The sequence below is a fragment of the Malania oleifera genome, chromosome 13 (genome assembly GCF_029873635.1).
Source record: "Malania oleifera isolate guangnan ecotype guangnan chromosome 13, ASM2987363v1, whole genome shotgun sequence".
NCBI classification, from domain to species: Eukaryota; Viridiplantae; Streptophyta; class Magnoliopsida; order Santalales; family Ximeniaceae; genus Malania; species Malania oleifera.
In genome coordinates, this window is record NC_080429.1 from 12,011,851 (window position 1) to 12,032,297 (window position 20,447).

At 35.6% G+C, this 20,447-nt stretch overlaps 1 protein-coding gene across 1 annotated transcript; it reads left to right on the forward strand.

Moving 5' to 3' along the window:
* The first annotated feature begins 3,946 nt into the window (after nucleotides 1-3,946).
* On the forward strand, nucleotides 3,947-19,245 carry LOC131146792 (remorin-like). Its single transcript, XM_058096579.1, has 5 exons — nucleotides 3,947-4,369; nucleotides 6,330-6,380; nucleotides 6,497-6,584; nucleotides 17,941-18,022; nucleotides 18,744-19,245. Exons 1-5 carry the CDS (start codon nucleotides 4,183-4,185, stop codon nucleotides 18,936-18,938), a joined length of 603 nt encoding a protein of 200 aa, XP_057952562.1. The 5' UTR covers nucleotides 3,947-4,182; the 3' UTR covers nucleotides 18,939-19,245.
* Nucleotides 19,246-20,447: the final 1,202 nt, after the last annotated feature.

Sequence of the window (20,447 nt, forward strand, 5' to 3'; positions counted from 1 at the left end):
TTATTCCCCATCACATATATCCTTTTTTAAAATTTAAATTTGAAACTTGTAACATAAAATTCCTAAATTTTGAACATTATAATATTTTCTAGAGGGAAAAAAGTAATCATCTTAACAAATTACTAAGTATGCTCTTCGGTCTCTTTAATAAAAAATTTTCTATCATAACATATTGTTAGGGTACTTAATACAAATATAATAAAAATAACTTAAATCAAATATAAACATGATTCAAAATTAGACTGAAGTACAGATGTTTCACTCTCTTTAAGGAGATTCAAGTTCTCTGACATTTTCCTACTTAACACACGAATCGTAAATCCTAATACAAATGAAAGAGTTCAAAGTTTTATAGAAAATACCTTTATTAAGTTGTCAAATTCTCTATACCCAAATGATAGGATAACATGATTAGAGTGATGCGAGTAGAATTGTGTAGAGACGGTGTATAAAACCACTGCATTAGGATCTATTCATAAGCACATAAGACCTAAAATCTAATATAGAAGAAACTTTCATTTTTAGTAGAATCTAATATGGAAGAAAAATATAATGAGAAATGAGTTTCTTCCTTATTTTCCTATCATTTCTTTTTCTCAAGTAAAATTCTTAACCTAAACAAGATTTTAATCCTTTGAATTTATGAAACACATCAATCAAAAACGCAATATATAAATAAATCTAATTTAATGAGTAAATTAAAAAAAATTAAATTAAATAGAGACCCAGTACAGACCCATATTGTATAACCCGGTTGAATCACAAATCTTAAATCACCAGTTGGGATCAACCCATTTCACATGCTTATGGGCCCCTCCATGTGAGTCCTATTTTTTATTGTGAAAAGGATAACGAGCACCACCCCGGCCCCGGGTACCGTCCCCCTGGCAATACCAGTTCAATACGACGCCGTCTCGAAGCACCCGTAAACTGGAGAAAGATACCATGAAAGTGACGTCGTTCCCAACGTGCTTCCCATCGTCACGCCCCTCAACCCTACCCACTGATTAGCATTGCCGGTAGTTTTTGAGTTCTCCCATCCCCTTGACTTTGGTTTTATATAAACATTTCGACAATAAAATAGCCTGTCGATTAAAGCAAACAATAATGGAAGAATGGGCTTATTGTTTCATAATTAAAAATGTAATTTAATTTTTTATTTTTAATATTTTTCATGCCAAAATAAAGATATGCAATTTGTATATCATTGAAAAATTATTCTAAGAAAAAACATTTTTTTACTTTCTTAATATTTCTATACTTAAAAAAAAATATTAATGTTGCGTTTGGGAGCATATATTTCAGACTTAGATTTTGATAAATTTTAATATAATTTTATATTACATTTTATACAAATTTAATATAAATTCAAATCTAAAACATTCCCAAACATAGGGTAAGATAATATTTAAGAGCCTAAATTTTAGGTTTGGATTTGAATTTTGTGAATTTGAAAATAATTTTAATACAATTCATATTATGTTTTGTTAAACTCAAATAAATTTAAATTTAAGGTTTGAGTTTCTGTGTTGGAATTGGTGTAATCCCAAGAGGGGGGTGAATTGAAAATTTAAAATTCTTCCTCTGTTAAATCTCAATCACAATCAGTATTTCACAATCTAAGGTCTGTCTACGCAAATACCAATCACCCAACAATTTAATACTGAGCAAAAGTTATAACAGTTATAGCAAACTCGGTATTTTCCAAGTAGATATGTATGCAGAGATTCAAACCAAATAAAACATTCATAATAATTTAAGTGCAAGCATACATATACCAAAAGTAAAGAGATAAGGGAAAGAGAAAGTGACACACGATATGTTATCGGGATTCGACCAATACTGCGTACGTCCCACCTCTAACTCGCAAGTCCGAGGATTCTACTAAATCTCACTTGCAGGTGGAGTGCCTCTTTAGGCCATGCCTGGAATACAATAATTAATACATACAATTTATGTGCTTCTCCAATTAATAAATATGTACCAATGCACACAACACAACCAATGCACTCACAGATGATAAGTATTTATGCTCAAAGTTAAATTGGTCAAGTTATATATAAGCTCTCAATACTATGTGTATATATGTATGTGTGAGAGAGTGAGTTCTTCGATTGAATATAGCATATTTGCAATATGAATAATCAAAGAAATTCTACAACCCTAAACAAATATCTCAACAATATATTTTGAATGTCAAGCACGGTAGATATTAGGGTTAATACTTGTTAAAAGTATTTTTGTCAAAAGCACAAAGTAAGCTTTTGAAATTTGCAATAAGGATGCAAGTTCACAAGCAAATATAGAGTTTTCCCAAACAATATTTATAAATGAAAATTTTTATGGGAAAACTTTTAACTTACTCTCAAAAATCAATATCTATCAATGCAAGTATGAGAGAGAGTAATAAGCTTCAAGAAAGATGTATGAAAATGTGCACAATCAATAAGAAATCAAACTCCTTCTCAAGTTGCAATTAGTTTGCAACCAAAGAGTATAACAAATGATTCTCCTAAAAAAATAGTTTTCCAAATCAAAGTATAAGGAGAATGAATAGTATGCTTTGAAAGATTGAAAGAATTTAAGCGATATGAGGAGTATGAGTATAAAAAAATTTCAGAAAATTTTTCTTGATGATTTTTGTTAATCTTTTTAATTAAAACAAATGGAAGAATATATATAGATATTCATGGAAAAATAACCGTTGGGGACATGGGGGTCTTTTTCAAAAAAGATTAATGAGTTTAATTAAATTTAACCTTAGTTAATTGCAGTAAAAAAATTTTCAACCTGAGAGTTTTGGTCGCTTAACGCCTAGGGTCAATCGCCCGAACACTCACAATTGCTTACAGACAATTTTTCAGTTCGATCGATCGTGGATATACTTGGTCGGATGAACCAGGCGATTTTCCAAAGTTACGTGGTTTCGGTCACTCGGTGAGTGGTTCGGTTTGCCGAGTTTTGAACTTTGGTTGACCGAGGTCAATTTGAATTAACAATTCGGTCGATTGAGGAAGGTGAGGAAAGTTACATCTCAATTTCGATCGATTGTGGACAATATGCACAAAACATGTTCAGTCAGCTGAGACTTGGTCAAATTGTTGACTTCTAACCTGTTCGGTCAACCGAGACATTTATACTGCCAAGGGTTCATTCTATCGAAATCACTTAAAATTTGCATTTAACTCTTGTTTGGTCTCTGTGCTATTTCAACCCTGTGTGAATAAGCGTATGACATTTAAGTTCGAATGGTGATGATTCATATGGTCGTTTTAAGGTCTCTTTGAGCATAAACCTATCATGTATGCAATGCCTTATTACAGTTCATTATTACAGATCAAAAATATAAAAATCAAATGCATTTATAATTAAAATTAAATGTCTTCAATCTTCTTACTCGTGTGTCTTTATGGAAGTGTCAGATACATATGATCTTAGAGTTTCTTTTGACTTCTAAATCCCTTTATCTTATGTGTGTTGTAATTTAGACCTGTTCACATATTTAAACACACATAAGATACTGATGCGTTGTCAGTATCAAAACAGAGAGGACTCAAAAAATCAATATTATGCTAATAGAAGTAAAATTGTATTTAAAGATAAATTTCAGACATCAAATTTGAATTTGTCTAAATTTAGATCAAAATGAAAATTTATATAAATTTAAATTTAAGAAGTTTTAAAGTTTCAAACATGGCATGGATATAAATTTAAATTTAAGAAGTTTTAAAGTTTCAAACATGGCATGGGGTAAGGATTAAGAAAACTTTACTTCAATTTTAAAATATGCAAAAGACAAATCCTCCAAGATTGTCAAATAATGTAGCTCGGATTGTATTGTAGGCAACTTCTTCTTTAGATATTTTTCCCCACAATAACTGTCGAATTCCGCCAGTAAATCATTCCCAACTTCCCATTTGTCTCTATTATCTCCTTCCCCATTTCACTTTTCTGCTTTTGTTGTTTTTGATTCTCTCTCTCTCTTCCAATGGTCTATTTTTACACCTACCATCCAGCTAGTACTTGCAGCGACAGCACCACCAAAACCGACCTCTCTACCTCTCTCTCTCTCTCTCTCTCTCTCTCTCTCTGTGGATTTGTTTTCTTGTAGGAGCAGTTGAGGGCCCAATTGCTCAACCCAGTTTCAACTAAGGTCTCTTCTCCAAATTTAGCAAGCAGAAGATGGCGGAAGAGGAATCCAAGAAGGTAGAGTCTGAAAGCCCTTCGGAGCCTCCGCCGCCGCCGGCTCCGGCTCCGGCTCCGGCTGAACCTCCCAAGGACGTCGCGGAGGAGAAATCCGTAATCCCTTCCGACCCTACTCCTGAAGATGTGAAACCAGACGAATCCAAAGCTCTTGCCATAGTTGAGAGTATGGTTCAATTTTTTTTTTTTTTTTTGTGCTTAAAGTTCGTTTTTTTTCTTCGCCTTTTGTCTTATCCATGTTTCCTGAGGCAACGCAAAAGAAAAAGAAAAGAAATTTGGGTCTTTGTTTGAGGAAGTGCGAAAGCTTTTCCCAGTACAAAAAGGGACAAGAGTGAACTGAAACTTTCTTTATATATATATATATATATATATATATATATATATATATATATATATTTCCTCTTCTTTCTTTGCCTTGGATCCCAAACTAAGGTACCGTCGAATTATTATTAGCTTTTCTCAGCAACCAAGCAGAGTATTAGTAGTACTGTTTGTGCGATTTTCTTAGGTTGAGACTATTTGGTTACACCCAAAAAGAAATCACTTTTGATTTTTTTTTGGTGGAGGGGAGGGGGTGGTGTTCGGCTAATTGTTCTGTCCTGCACATCGTTCTTTTTGAAAAAAAAAAATTAATTAGCGGGTTGTATTCGATTGTGCACATTTACTGAGGGCAATACTAATTATGCTAATTAATGAACTATATTTGATTATGATAATTATGAAAATTCTTGAACACAGTTGGCTTTATTTATGGGAACTATTGAACTAGATTTCAGATTTGTAAAGGGTTTTGATTATTAGGGACTGGAGGTCTTCGGTGACTGAATTCTTCACTAGTAAGTGTCCTCAGCTTTTGCCAAATTCCCTAGAATAATTTTTTTTTTTTGAAACAAACAGAAGCCAAAGAGAAATAGCATCTATGATTACATAAATTTCTATTTTCCACCATATCATATTCCATACCTTTCATTTCTATATATCTGTTTTGGGTTAAAACCATAAAAATTTACTTACTTTTTCCCTTGTGCAATTCCAATATCTTATTTAGTATTTAATTTTTATAATATTTTTTGTGTGGATTTCTTAACACTAATTTCTCCAATTAAATACGATGAAAATTAGAGTTTTAATTTCACATATAACCTAGATACAATTATTTTATAATTTTTATTTTAAAAAAAATTAATTGTACTAAGATATAATTATGAGTTAGCTTAGTAATATTTTAGATATTTAGTGGGCTTCTTTGAACCAATTAAAAGTTACTGGAGTGAGTTAGAACAGAAGAAATAATTACTGGATATTTATATATTGAGTCAAAGTTAGTTGATTGATTTGCTATTATAGAAAACTTAGTCGGTTTGTAACCTTCACACTTTTTTTTTTTTTTCATTTCTGAAATTTTAGTCTGTTTTCTCTCTTTTGTTCAATGCACAAATCTCGGGCTAGCAATTTTTCCTTCAATATATCCTTTGTACAAAGAAAAAATAAAAATAAAAATAAAAATAAAAATCCTCCAATCATCTAATTGAGCTGAGTTTCAAGTGAATTTGAATTTTCTGCTGAACTTAACAAACAATTTAAAAATGATCAACCTATTTAAATGCTTGAATCATTTTTTAATTTGAATTTGATAAATTCCCTAATTTTCAGCTAAACATTATCTAGATAGAATTTCATGCTACCTAAAGATAGGCTAATTGAGTGCTGGGTAGACTCAACATTTGATGCGACAGAGTCTCATTTAGACATGGCATAGGTGAAGATGCCAACATGATTTTCACTGCAGGCCAGTGGTGAGTGATGTGTGCACATTTTGAACATGCTCTGCCCATTTGCAGTCACCAGTGTTGATACTTGATTTTCAGCATATAGACAAATCCGCTACTTTTTCAAGTAACACCAATCTATATTGTCAAGTAAGCTAGAGCTGATGGTTGCACTGGGTTTTGCATCTTTATCTAAATGGGAAAGTTTTCATAGGAATACTATTTGCATATATTGTTCACTTGTTCTGTTGTCAGCATCTACTTTTCCCAAATCATCTGGCTTCAAAGCTTTTCAAGCAACCTGTAAAAATATGCACAGTTTCATTGCAATCTTTTTAACATTTCTGCTTGTGGCAGAGGTCCCGGATTCTGTTGACGAGAAAAGTTCCGAGGGTTCTGTTAACAGAGGTGAAAAGTCAGACTGCTCCTTGACAATGTTTCTTTCTATGTGCATTTTTTACTGCTTGAGAGTTCAAAAAATAAAAAATAAAAAATAAAATTAAGACCCTCCTATTTTCTTTCAGATATTGTGCTTGCACGGGTTGAAACAGAGAAGAGGTTGTCACTGATCAAAGCCTGGGAAGAAAGTGAAAAGTCAAAAGCAGAGAACAAGTAAGGACTACCTTGAACATTCATTAATTTCTCAGGCATTTGTAGACTCTCCTTACTGCCTAATTGTCTCTGAGTGTGACGCTTCCATTAAGTGACCGTGATTTGTAGAAATCTTTGCCCATAACCTTTTCCCTTCATGAAAGATATTTATGTTAAACTGAAATGGAAACAGAGAAACTGGAAATGGATTAAATAGAAATGGAAAATTAAATGGCCTTGAAGAGGATGAGTTGTAGATGAAAATGAGTCACAGAGGAGCTAGCTTTCATGTGCTGGAATGATAATGCCCACGTGCTAAAATAACCTATTAAATATTCCAATTATTCCCTTCCTTTCATATCCATTCAATATAGTGAAGCAATTGTACGTGAATGTGAATATAGTGAAGTGAGTGAGCGAGGAGTGTGAGAGGACTGAAGGTGAGAGAGAGAAAAGTATGAGAAGAGTTGAGTTGAGTGTGTGTCTCCTCCTCTTGTTTTTCTCTCAGGTTATAGCATATTCGATGTGCTCCGTGGATGTAGGTAAGATTAGACCGAACCACGTAAATCTGGTGTTTTTATTTTGTGTGCTTATTTTGCTTGTGTGTGTGATTATTGTTCCTAAATCCCTAACAAGTAGTATCAGAGCCAAATTGGAGTAAAGTCGGGAGATCAGAGCGAAATTATCAAATCGGAGCAAAGTTGCTAGATCGGAGGTCCTAGGAGCTATATTGTACTAATTGCGTGCCCAAGAAAATTCTGTCTAGGAAAGTGGGACTTAAGCGGTCCATTGTGACCCCCTTCTTCCCTGAGAATTTACCTAGTGTAATTTAACACAATCATCACTTTGCTCCACTGGGATGTCATAATCGGGCCCCACTTGCCACGTCAACGCCACGACATCACCGGGTCCCACCTATCACATCAGCAGTTAGTTAACGACATTAATTAACGTCGTCAGTAACAACGTCAAAATATTCTGTTAAGTGGGAGCATATTCCGCTAAGTTTAACAGAAAGTTGACTGATTTTGACCAAGCTTTCGGAGTCATTTCAAGTTTGTTTTTGAACAACTTGAAATATTTCTAAAGTTTTCAGCCGTTTCGAATCCAACCATGCTGTTCCTTTGAGCTGATTCCATCTCTAGATCGACGAATTGAGATGTCGAACGAAAATTACTCAAATATTGAGATGTTTAATGGTACCAACTTCGGTTTCTGAAAGATGCAGATCGATGACTACTTGCTTGGTTAGGAGTTGCACTTACCATTGAAAGGAAGTTAGATTCAATGAAGGAGGACGAGTGGGAGTTGCTTGATTGAAAAGCTTTCGGAGCTATTAGGATGACGCTGGTAAAGTCTGTTGCCTTTATTATCAAGCACATGACAACCATCAAGTCTCTTATGGATGTGCTCTCCAAAATGTATGAGCAACCATCAGCTGCCAATAAGGTACACTTAATGAAGAAGTTATTTAACATGAATATGTTCGCAGGTGAAAGTTTTAGTAGACATCTAAATAATTTCAACGAGCTGTCGGATCAACTCGCCTTAGTTGATATTAAGTTTGATAGTGAGATCCGTGCCTTAATGATTCTTAGTCAGTTGCCTAAGAATTGGAAAGGTATTGTTACTGCCATCAGTAGTTCCGCAGGAAAATCAAAACTGAATTTTGATGAAGTCGTCAACATGATTTTGACGAAAGAGATCAGGATGTCAAACACTGCTTCCACTTCAATTTCAGCATTGAATGTGGAAAGTCGAGGGAGAGATTCATGGAAAGGAAGCGGGCATGGCTGATCAAACAATTGCGGCAGATTTAGGTCTAGGCAATCTAAATCCAGAAATCCCAAAGGTTCTCAGGGCAGAAAGAACATTGAGTGCTGGAACTGTGGAAAGTTCGGTCATTTCAGAAACCAGTGCAAAGATCCAAGAAATGAATATGAGGCGAAGACAGAAGCAAATGTTGCTTCAGAAGAAGGTGATATGTTGATATGCTCTTTGGAGAGCAAGAATGAGTCTTGGATCTTAGACTCTGGAGCCTCATTTCATGTTACTTGTAGTAAAGATTACCTAGAGAAGTATATTCCAGGTGACTTCGATAAGGTATATCTTGACAATGATCAACCTTGCGACATAACTGACAAGGGAATTGTGAAGATCAAGATGAACGGGTCGGTATGGAAGTTGAAGGATGTTCAATATATTCTAGACCTGAGAAAGACCTTGATCTCAGTTGGTCAACTGGCAGATGAGGGATACATCATAACATTCATTGGCGATGAATGAAAGATTTATGTGACTTATAATGCATGTATGTCTATTTCAGTTGTTACAGGAAATGTTGATAGCAACATTTGACATCAATGACTTGGTCACATCAGTGAGAAGGGACTCAGGGTGATGCACTCAAAAGGAAAGTTGAGTGATCTATTTTCAGTAGAGATTGGTATGTGCGAGAATTGTATACTCGGGAAATAGAAGAGGGTTAGTTTCCAGACATTCACCAGTACCCCAAAGAATGAGAGATTTGAACTAGTCCACTCAGATGTATGGGGACCGACGACCATCTCATCCCCAAGTGGAAGGAATTACTTCGTGACGTTTATTGACGATCATTCTCGGAATGTATGAGTTTACTTCCTGAAATACAAATCTGATGTCTTTGATGCTTTTAAGATTTGGAAAGCAATGGTTGAAAATGAAACTGGTTTGAAAATCAAGAAGCCGAGAATCGATAATGGTGGTGAGTATGATGACACCAGGTTCAAGAAATTTTGCTATGAGCATGGTATCAGAATAGAAAGAACTGTGCCAGGTATGCCTCAGTACAACGGCGTAGTCGAGTGAATGAACTGAACATTGACTGAAAGAGCTAGAAGCATACGTATGCAGTCAGACTTACCAAAGCAGTTCTGGGCAGAAGCAGTTAATACTGCAGCATACTTGATTAACAGGAGTCCATCAATACTATTGGACAACAATCTATCAGAAGAGGTATGAAGTGGAAAAGAGGTGAGACTATCACATTTGAAATTTTTTGGTTGTGTACCATATGTGCATGTTAATGATCATGTCAGAAACAAGTTTGATCTAAAGTCCGGGAAATGCACCTTCGTCGGTTACGGTGAAGATGAGTATGAGCATCGCATTTGGGATGATGAAAACAAGAAGGTGATCAGAAGTAGAGATGTGATTTTTAATAAAAAGGTAATGTACAAAGACAGACACAACAGAACCAACAAATCTTGTAGAACTAGTCCATAATGAAACAATCTATGTTGACTTGGATGATGTCCTAGAAGGTGTCGGGACACAACAACGAACAACGAGAATCCTCGGGTAGAGGGGACACAACAGCAAAATGCCGAAATTCGTTAAGCAGAGGAACTTGTGGAGCAGATTGTCGCACCACCGCTTCCTATTCCAGCTCCGGATCTTAGGAGATCTTCTCGGCAGCATGTACCAAATAAGAGGTATATGAATTATTTTACTTCTTACAGATGGAGGAGAACCTGAATGTTATGATGAAGCATGTCAGGCTGGAGATTCGAGCAAGTGGGCGCTTGCAATGAAGGACGAGATGAAGTCTCTCAACTCCAACAAGATGTGGGAACTAGCTAAGTTTCCCAAAGGTAAGAAGATTCTTCACAATAAGTGGGTGTAAAGGATCAAAGAGGAGCATGACGGATCTAGGAGGTATAAAGCCCGATTGGTAATCAAAGGCTTCGAGCAGAAGGAAGGAGTTGACTATACTAACATTTTTGCACCGTTTGTAAAGTTAACAACTATCAGATTAGTCTTGAGCATTAATGCCTCAAAGGGCCTACATCTCGAGCAGTTGAATGTGAAGACAACATTTCTTCACAATGATCCTGATGAGGAGATTTACATCCACCAACCAGAAGGATTCTTAGTAAAAGGTAAAGAGGATCTTGTGTGCAGATTGAAGAAAAGCTTGTATGGTCTCAAACAAGCTCTCAAGCAATGGTACAGAAAATTTGAAAGCTTTATGCGTAGAAAAGATTTTCAGAAGTGTAATGCTGACCACTGTTGCTACTTCAAGAGGTATCAGTTTAGCTATATCATATTATTGCTATATGTCGATGACATGTTAGTTGTAGAACCAGATATAGGAGAGATCAGGAAATTGAAGTAACAAATGTCAGAGGAGTTTGACATGAAGGACTTGGGTTCTGCCAAGCAGATACTTGGGATGCGGATATCCAAAGATAAGCAATAGGGAACATTGCGGTTATCTCAGTCGGAATATATTAGCCTTGTTTTATAGATATTCAACATGAGCAGCGCCAAGGCAGTAAATACGCTATTGGCTGGTCACTTCCGTCTCTCCAAGGATTAGGCTCCCTGGGTAGATGAAGAGAAGGACTTCATGACTAAGGTACCTTACGCCTCTGTCATTGGAAGTCTCATATACATCATGGTTGGTACCAGACCAAACATTAGTCAAGTAGTGGGAGCTGTTAGCAGGTTTATATCAAATCTAGGAAAGACTCACTGGGAAGCAGTGAAGTGGATTTTGAGATATTTATGTGGCACTATTGATAAATGCCTATGTTTCGGCAAAGGAGATTTGAAAATTTGAGGATATGTTGATGCCGATTTTACAGGTGAAATTGATTATCGTACAAGCACCACTAAATATGTGTTCACTGTTGGCACAGCAACTGTTAGTTGGATGTCATAGATACAGAAGATTGTTGTTTTATCCACTACAGAAGTTAAGTATGTAGCAGTAATAGAAGCTAGTAAAGAGATGATTTGGCTTCAAGGTTTATTAACAAAGCTCTGAATAAAGTAGGAAAGAAATGTTTTCCACATCGACAGTCAGAGTGCGATACATCTGGCAAAGAACTTTGCATTTCATTCCAGAACCAAACACATTGGATTACGTTATCATTTCGTCAGATCTTTGTTAGAGGATGGAGTGTTGACACTGGAAAAAATCTAAGGTAGCAAGAATGCGGTAGATATGTTGACAAAGGTGGTGACTACAGAGAAGTTAAAGTTGCGCTCAACTTCAGTTGGTCTTTATGTTTGAAGACAGATTTGAGCATATCATTATCTATATACTGGTTGAGATAGTATCTCCGTTTCCAAGTGGGAGATTGTTAAGCTGAAATGGAAACGGAGAAAATAGAAACGGATTAAATGGAAACAGAAAATTAAATGACCTTGAAGAGGATGAGTAGTAGATGAAAATGAGCTGCGGAGGAGTCAGCTTTCATATGCTGGAATGATAATGCACTCATGCTAAAATAACCCATTAAATATCCCAATTACTCCCTTCCTTTCTTATCCATTCAATATAGCTATATAATGAAACAATTGTACGTGAATGTGAATATAGTGAAGTGAGTGAGTGAGGAGTGTGAGAGTGCTGAAGGTGAGAGAGAGAAAAGTGTGATAAGAGTTGAGTTGAGTGTGTGTCTCCTCCTCTTGTTTTTCTCCTAGGTTTTTTTTTTGGCTAAAAGAGGGTGGCACCTCTATTTATTTATTAATAAACCCTCACTTTTGGCGAGGGAATACCGTGGTTATACCAACCAACCAAACTAGGACAAACAAAATTAAACATAACTAACAAAGGAGATAAAAACATAAAAACAACAAAAAACAAAACGAAATACACCAAACAAAACTCTAGAGATGAACTAACGACGAACGGAAATAAGACCCCACCTATCCATTCGAAGGATACCTTTCAGATAACGTGGTAGAAGGTGTTGTTCTTCGTAAATTACATTATTTTCCTTTTCTCCTTCTTTAGCAAGAAAATCAGCCACATTATTGCCTTTCCTATATTGATGTATTACCATGACATTCACTCCTTCTAACTCTGCCACGAGCTCTTCCCAAAATTTCCAAAGATACCACAAAGTACATCTACCTTTCTGAAGCCAATCAACAACAATTCGCGAGTCACTTTCAATAATCACATTAACATAATGCAAACATTTACACAAACGAATTCATTCCCTGATTGCTTTTAATTCTGCACTATTATTCGTACCATTGCCAAAATAACTTGAAAAAACCGCTTTTACCATGCCAGGCAATTCCGAATAATTCCTTCGCCTCCTGAAGTACCCGGATTGCCCCTACAACTCTCATCACAATTAAGTTTTATCCACCCTACTGGAGGTTTAACCCATGAAATAATTTTTCCAGGCCTATCGCAAACTCCCTGGTGCTTAATTTGAAACTCATTCAAAATTTTAATGTCCTACTTCTTCAATTTTTGAAAAGAAATGGTGCTCTCAGCAATAAAACTAATCCAGAATCGAACACTTCTCCGCATCTGATCTGCACTTTGATAAACTCCTTCCATTCTCGCTTTACATCTTCGATTCCAGAGGCACCACGTAATCAAACATGGAATTAGCCCGATTAAAATACCTTTAATAGATGATTTTTTAGCATAGTAGAACCAATTTGCCATTTTATTTTTCCAAGGAAGAGATCGTTGGAAAGGAATCCCCAATGCCACACTAGCCCGACGCCAAACCTCTGAAGCCACCTCTCCTAAAAAAAGAATATGATCAATGTTTTCCTAACTTCTCTGAACGCAGTAATCACAAGCCGAAGCCATCGATATTCCTTTGGTCTGAATTCTATCATCTACCGCCAAACATCTAAACCAGGCTGTCCATAAACACATTGAAATTCTTCTGGACAATAAAGAATGCCAAAATTAGTCATTCCACAAAAAATTATCACTTCTACTCCTCACTGCCTCCCAAACCGTTTTTGTAGAAAAATTACCGTCCGGGGCATGCTTTCAGACAAAAATATATTGCCCACTTTTACCTGCTGGCACCTGATGCAAAATTTTCCTTGTTTTATTAGTACCAACCAATTCCCGTACTAAATCAGAGTTCCAATTATTATTTAGCCAGCAATCCTTAATACACAGTTTCTTGTTCAAAATATCTTCAGTGCTCATAGATAACGAGCATGATGACAGCCACCTGTCAAACCAAAAAGAAGAGTTCCCACTTCTCACCAAAATTTTAACATTATCCATAACTTCTGGAATGGTGGCCATAATTGATTTCCAAAACCGAGAGTCATTTGATCTCCCATTCCTTATTAATAAATGATCATTTCTGCAATATTTAGTTTTGAAAAAACCTGCCCACAGATTGTTAGAAGTGAGCAATCTGAAGGCAAATTTCATGAGAAGAGATTTCGGAACTTCCTTAAGATCTCTCAGGCCTAGACCCCCTTCCGAGGTAGGTTTACAAATTTTCCCCCAAGAGCGCCAATGAATTTTCCTTTTATCTTTCACCTCTCCCTATAAAAAATTAGAAAGAAGAGAGTTAATGCGAGAATATGTGACCTGCGAAACCTTAATAACAGACATCAAATGAATAAGCATGCTAGACAACACATGTCTTAATAAAATCAATCTTCCACCTTGCGAGAGCAACTTAGATTTTCACCCTGCAATTTTCTTTCTAATCTTCTCCACAAGAGGCTCCAATGTCCCGAAAGATAATTTTCCAGACACTTAAGGCGCACCCATATATGAAACAGGGAATTTACCTTCCATGAAATCCGTGATTCTCAATAAACCATGTTTCCTAGCGGGAGTGATGTATTTTGAGAGGAATAACGCTAACTTAGTCTTATTGATTTTTTGACCCGACTACTTCTCATACCTTTCTAAAACGTAAACTAAATTTCTCATAGACCTCTTCTCACCATTCGCAAAAATAAGAATATCATCCACATATAACAAATGCGAAACCAATGGGGTCCAAATCGGATGATTAAATTTACCAATCCGACCAGTCTCATAGTTTTTCCTGAGCAACCTTGTCAAAACCTCCTCCATTATGATGAATAAATAAGGAGATAGTGGATTCCTTTGCCGCAAGCCTCTCGTAGATTGAAAAAACCCCTTAAAGGTTCTGTTCATCAAAACAGAAAACCATGGAGACTCCACACAATTTTTTATGAGCTTGCAAAACCTCTCAGAGAAACCAAAAGCCTTAAGTACCTCCAGAAGAAAATTCTAATTCACTTTGTTGTAAGCCTTAGCCATATTTAGTTTTATCATCACATTGCGCCGCTAGCTATTTTTTTGTGCAAAGACTGAACCATTTCTTGAGCCAGTGTAATATTTTCAAAAATACTTCGCCCAGGAATAAAAACGCCTTGTTCATGCGAGACCAACTTATCAACAATCTAAGTTAGTCTAAAAACAAGAATCTTGGAAAAAATTTTATAAACCACAGAGCATAAACTAATAGGCCAAAATTTATCAAAACTAGAAGGATTATCCACCTTCGGAATTAAAACAATAAATGAAGAGGAAAAAAACTTGGAAATAGTAGTGCCCTGAAAAAAATCTATTGCGGCATCCAAGAGATCTTTTTTGACAATGTCCCAACAAGATTTATAAAATTCCGATCCAAATCCATCTGGTCCCGGACTGCTTCCGCTTTTGATTGATATAACTGAATGAAAGAATTTAGAGTTTTGATCCCCTTCAGTCAACCATTTTTTTTTTCGCAATTTGTCCTAAGCGAGATGCTTTCCTCTTCTCCCACACCTGAATCTCCACCTTAGTAGTCAAATAATCAGCTTCAACGTCCTCAGAAAAACCTGCTTGTAGTTGATTTTCTAGATATTCCATCCTTTCCTCAAGAGCTTTTAAATTTTCTTCCACTCTCCCAAAGACATTTTTATTCCATGCACGTAATGCAACTTTAGTTCTCTTAAGGCGAATAGCAAGTTTCAGAAGACCCGAGATCGAGTCATTCCTAATCCAGACATCTTTAACGTACGACCAAAACATATCATGCGAACTCCACATATTCAAGAACCAAAATAGGGTAGGGCCATACTGGCAGAAAGACGTATTTGTATACACCACCATAGGGCTATGATTTGATGATTTCCGACTCAGATATTTGAATTGAGCCGAACCATATAAGTTGGAAAACCCATTATTAATAAGAATACGATCAAGCTTAGCCCAACTACGAGCCATCTCTTCATGGCCATTGCACCACGACATTCGTGAGCCTGTGTTTGATAAATCAAAGAGACCACAATGATGTAAGCAGTCATTAAACTCCATCATAGGTAACAGTGGTCTTGGATTTCCACCAGTATCCGTTCGAATCACATTAAAATCACCCATGACCAACCAAGGAAAATCTGATTGGCACTCCTCCAGTTGCCGCCATAACTCTCTTCTTTCAACATGAGAACATTTGGCATAGACAAAATTCACCAAAATTCTTTGTCCATCCTTAAAAAACCATCTAGAAATCTTCTGAGTCATGATTGAAATCACCTCAAAGGCATCTATATCCTTCCAAAATAGCCATAATTTACCACCCTGATTTTCATTAGATATAAAATGGTGGTAATTCAAAAAATTACCTAGCATTACCATCCGCTCCTCAGCCGCAAACGGTTCTGAAATAGCAAACAATCTCAACATTAAACTTTTTAAGTAGCATCTTTAACTTGCTTTTAGACCTGCCCAACCCCCTAATATTTCAAAAAAGAATTGTTTTCGTTATAAATTTAATTTATGTGGTTGGATAAGAACCCTTTGAGATTTCCTCACTGAAATTTTTACTGAAATCCATCCCTGCCCTGTGTCAAACTCATACATTTTTTCTTTGCCCTTTAAAACTGATATTTCACCTTCCTCCCTCTCAGACGAATAACCCCGAGCCAATTTCTCCTGTTGCAAACCTTGGTCCCGACCTTTAGTTAGTTTAGAACTATCCACGTGATTCACTTCCTTTTGAGATAGAGGTTCATCATTTGAAACTCGAGGATCATCATCACGTCTGACTTCTTTACACTCCCCTTCATTCCTCTCTATTGAATCTTCATTCCCATTATTTTCTAATGCTCTCTGCGGTATATCAGAGTTTTGCCTTGCATGATCCCCATTTTCTTGAACTAGAGGAGTTTCTGCTATTTCAGGGCCCCTAGCATTAAATATTCGGTGTGCTCTGTGGACGTAGGTCAGATTAGACCGAACCACGTAAATCAGCTGTTCTTATTTTGCTTGTGTTTGTGATTATTGTTCCTAGATCCCTAACAATTTAAACAATGAAAACTTTAAAAACTAAATATGGCATAAATTTCCCTTGTAGAGTATTTTCTATATCTACTTTATTTGATAGGAAAACCATTCTGGGCTATGAGTTCAGGCACTTACATTTGGGAATGTTTAGTTTGTGTCTGTTTCTTCATTCTGGTCTATTTTGTGAAGGTTTGTTTCTATTTTCAGAAAGCTGGAACCTGTTTTTGACCTAGGGAACTAAAGCACATGGTGCTAACCCTTTGTTTGGGGGAGGTCTTGGATTTGGATTTGTGTGGATTTGAAAAAATACAATATAAAATTGTATTGAATTTTGTCCAAATCCATCCAAATCCAAATCCAAAGCCCAACACTCATGTTTTCAACCACAGCCTAACCTTATGTTGGGAAAGATCTTGGATTGTGATTTGTATTGGATTTAGATAAGATGTAATACATAATTATATTGAAATTTGTTCTAATGCTTTCAAATCCAAAACCAAGGTCTGAAATCCATGCTCCCAGATGCAGCATAATTTATTTCATGTGTTTAGTTCTTTTAAAAAAAAATGAAATCAGGAATAAGACAACATCCCCAAATGATTCTACCAATGTTAACTGATAACATGTTGCTAATGCTGGATGTATTTTAACTGAATTACAATTAGAATGCCCAGTGTTTGAATCCCACCTAAAAAATTAGAAAGGCCAAAGTGTTGGCTCAAATCTGTTCCACTGCCAGCTCTGCTCAAATAGAAAAAATGTTATGTGCATTATGTGCCCTTAGTTCCCTTGAGAGGGTGGGGTAGGTAGGAAGTGCTCAGCACTCTTTACATTTCGTTTTGTTCCCCTACAGAAAGGGGACAAATTGTTTATGGTATACTAACATGTCTACATATGTTCATTTGTTCAAAAAACCAACATGTCAATTGAACCGGGTTCATTAGATTCTCGTAATTACAGCTACATTGTACCTTTCATTTTGATTTTTATATCCAGAAAATACCCATCAACTATGGAACATCTACAGTCTCCATTGCTTTGTTAGAGAATCAAAACTTTAGTTGTTACAGGCCCTGCACCAATCATAATATTATATTTTTGGGTTGAATTCAAATTCTCAGACTTTGCAACTAATCTGTTTAATTGACTAGGTTCACTTGGCTGTTTGAAATTCACATTATGATTCAAACAAAAATTTTAGTTTTTGGTATCAATCAACAATGATTGATCCAAATTGATACTTTATGTTCTTTTATTTTTGGTACTGATCAATGATTATTATCAAACTGAATAATTGGACAGGGCTCACAAAAAATTATCTGCAATTGGGGCATGGGAAACTAGCCAGAAAGCATCTGTAGAAGCTGAGCTGAAAAAGATTGAGGTAACAAGTTTTCATTTATCTGGTAACACTAGAATGTGGAACATAGAATCATATTGCATGCGCTAGAAGTTGTAAGTAATACTTGGAAGAGTTCCCCTACATTCATTAAAATGAAATTTATGCTGATTCAAATACTAATCATTTCTCCTTGTTTTATTATTATTATTATTATTATTATTATTATTATTATTATTTCTCTAGCTAGTAATTTAGGAGAAGCATCCAAATTAATTTAAATTGTCATATCGATTATCCTCTGAAATACTTGCATAATAAAATGATTAATCCAAGTTGTTTAACTATTTTTTGCTCACAAATCAAATGTTTACCCTTCATATATATATATATTCTTTCAGTTCAACATTTTCTATGTCAATTTTTGCTAATTTTCGAGGATTGGCATCCAATGATCAACATATCCACAGCTCATCTTTCATTGTCACTGTCATGCTGAGTTTTCTTATATTCCTCCCTGGGTGGCTGTACAATCTTTGTTTCATTTTGTTTTGTTTTTTTTTTCCCCACTTATTTTGGAGGCTTTACTTTTCCTTTCCTTCTAAATAAGTAGCCAAGAGCAGCATTGTGCTTAATGTTTGCGTATGTATTGCGTTGGTGGCATAGTTTACTCCACGGGCTAGTATTTATTGGATATTTCTAGAACGCCATTCTCTTTTGCTCATGCCAATATTTTTGTTTTGAAATTTGACTTGCACTTGAGAAGGAAAAACTAGAGATGAAGAAGGCAGAATATGTGGAGAAAATGAAAAATAAGGTTGCTCTCATCCACAAGGCAGCTGAGGAGAAGAAGGCAATGATTGAAGCACAACGCGGGGAGGATCTTCTCAAGGCAGAGGAGCTGGCTGCAAAGCATCGTGCCAAAGGGACTGCTCCAAAGAAGCTCCTTGGATGCTTTTGATGAAGAAATCTCGACCCCATCTAATTCGAAGACCAAAAAAAGAAAAAGAAAAAATCTTGAATTCCATTTGTATATTTTCCTGTTTGTGTATTATTTGTTAATTTAGATGTCTTGTGTGGTCATATGATGGAGAGATGGTTATTGTTCATATTATTATGTCTGTATAGTGATATGTTTGTGTGTATATACCATTTGATGGTAAAGAAAATATAACTTATTCAATGTGAGAAACTGGCTTGAAGTTATTACTTAAGTTGATGGAATTGAACCATTATTCTCTAATAGATTGAAAGTGAAAGATTGCTCATGTGAACCTCTTGTGGGAATTCCAAAATGGGTACATTGTGCCTTCAATTTTTCCCATCACTCTCATTTTGAAAATACTTCAGAGTGTTTGGGAGCATGGATTCCAGAGCATGAATCTGGATTTGAATGAATTTGGACAAATTTTAAATAATTTTATATTATATTTTATCTAAATCTAGTACAAATTTAAATTCAAAGCCTCTCCAAGCATAGGATTATGTAAAAATTGTCTTTTCAAAAATCTTGTTAGGCATTCTTATTTTGCTGCAATTGGGATCTGATCCACAAATTACTTGTCCAACATCAAGTTTTATACTAATGATCTCTGTTAGGTGGAAAATTACTTTATTCGCATCGGATGTAATGATTAATGTGCATCATTTCTTGGTGTCATTACTGTTTCTCCTAGTTACAATAGAATGGATTGAAAGTAGAATGGAATGAAAGTGTATTTGGCAAATTTATAAAATTATGAGTAATTTCATTTTAATTCATTTTCATTCTTGGCTATCAAACAAAGAATTATAGACTTTCCTTTGATTGCTAGAAAGTTGGGAAAGAAAAAGAAAAGTTGTATTCTCCATTACTAGATTCCAATCTCCCAAGGATACAACATTATCTTTCTACCCTAAAATGTCTCTTAAGCTTTCCTTTGATTGCTGAAAAGTTGGGGAAGAAAAAGAAAAGAAGGAATCTTCACTATCAGATTCGAAGTTCTCATCCATTTTTTTTTCTCCTTTTATGCTTTCTTAGAATTTGAGAACATCATTGTAAATGAAAAGAGGGCACATGAAAAATCCCCATGGTACTGTACCAGTAGATGCACAAGACCTGAAATCACTCCAAATGATTTCATAAATCAAGGTGAATATTGCAGTATATTTTTCTTTTTTGGGCCTTCTAAAAGACATTCCAACAGTTGGGATTTTCATATTAGATCAAGGGTCAAATGCTACTTCTATATATAATTAAAAAGGTCAAATCTAGAAGCCAAGATTGGAAGGATTAGGTCTAAGCCGCAAGCCACAAACCACCACAAAAGTGTATACACAAGCACAAAACCATAGAAATTAGGCAATAATGTCTCAACAATGTTGCCTAAAGATAGGACCTCAATCTTTCATTTTCACAATAGAAGACGAGAAAGTGAATTACACAAAGGCCGGTTCAAGTTTGTTGTTGCCCAATAGGGAATTCGTGATA

Bases quoted from the DNA above. Each gene is read 5' to 3' on its own strand.
- LOC131146792 (XM_058096579.1), top strand. From the start codon at position 4,183: ATGGCGGAAGAGGAATCCAAGAAGGTAGAGTCTGAAAGCCCTTCGGAG. The intron at 4,370-6,329 runs GTATGGTTCAAT...TGCTTGTGGCAG, and splicing joins AGCTCTTGCCATAGTTGAGA to AGGTCCCGGATTCTGTTGAC. The intron at 6,381-6,496 runs GTGAAAAGTCAG...ATTTTCTTTCAG, and splicing joins CGAGGGTTCTGTTAACAGAG to ATATTGTGCTTGCACGGGTT.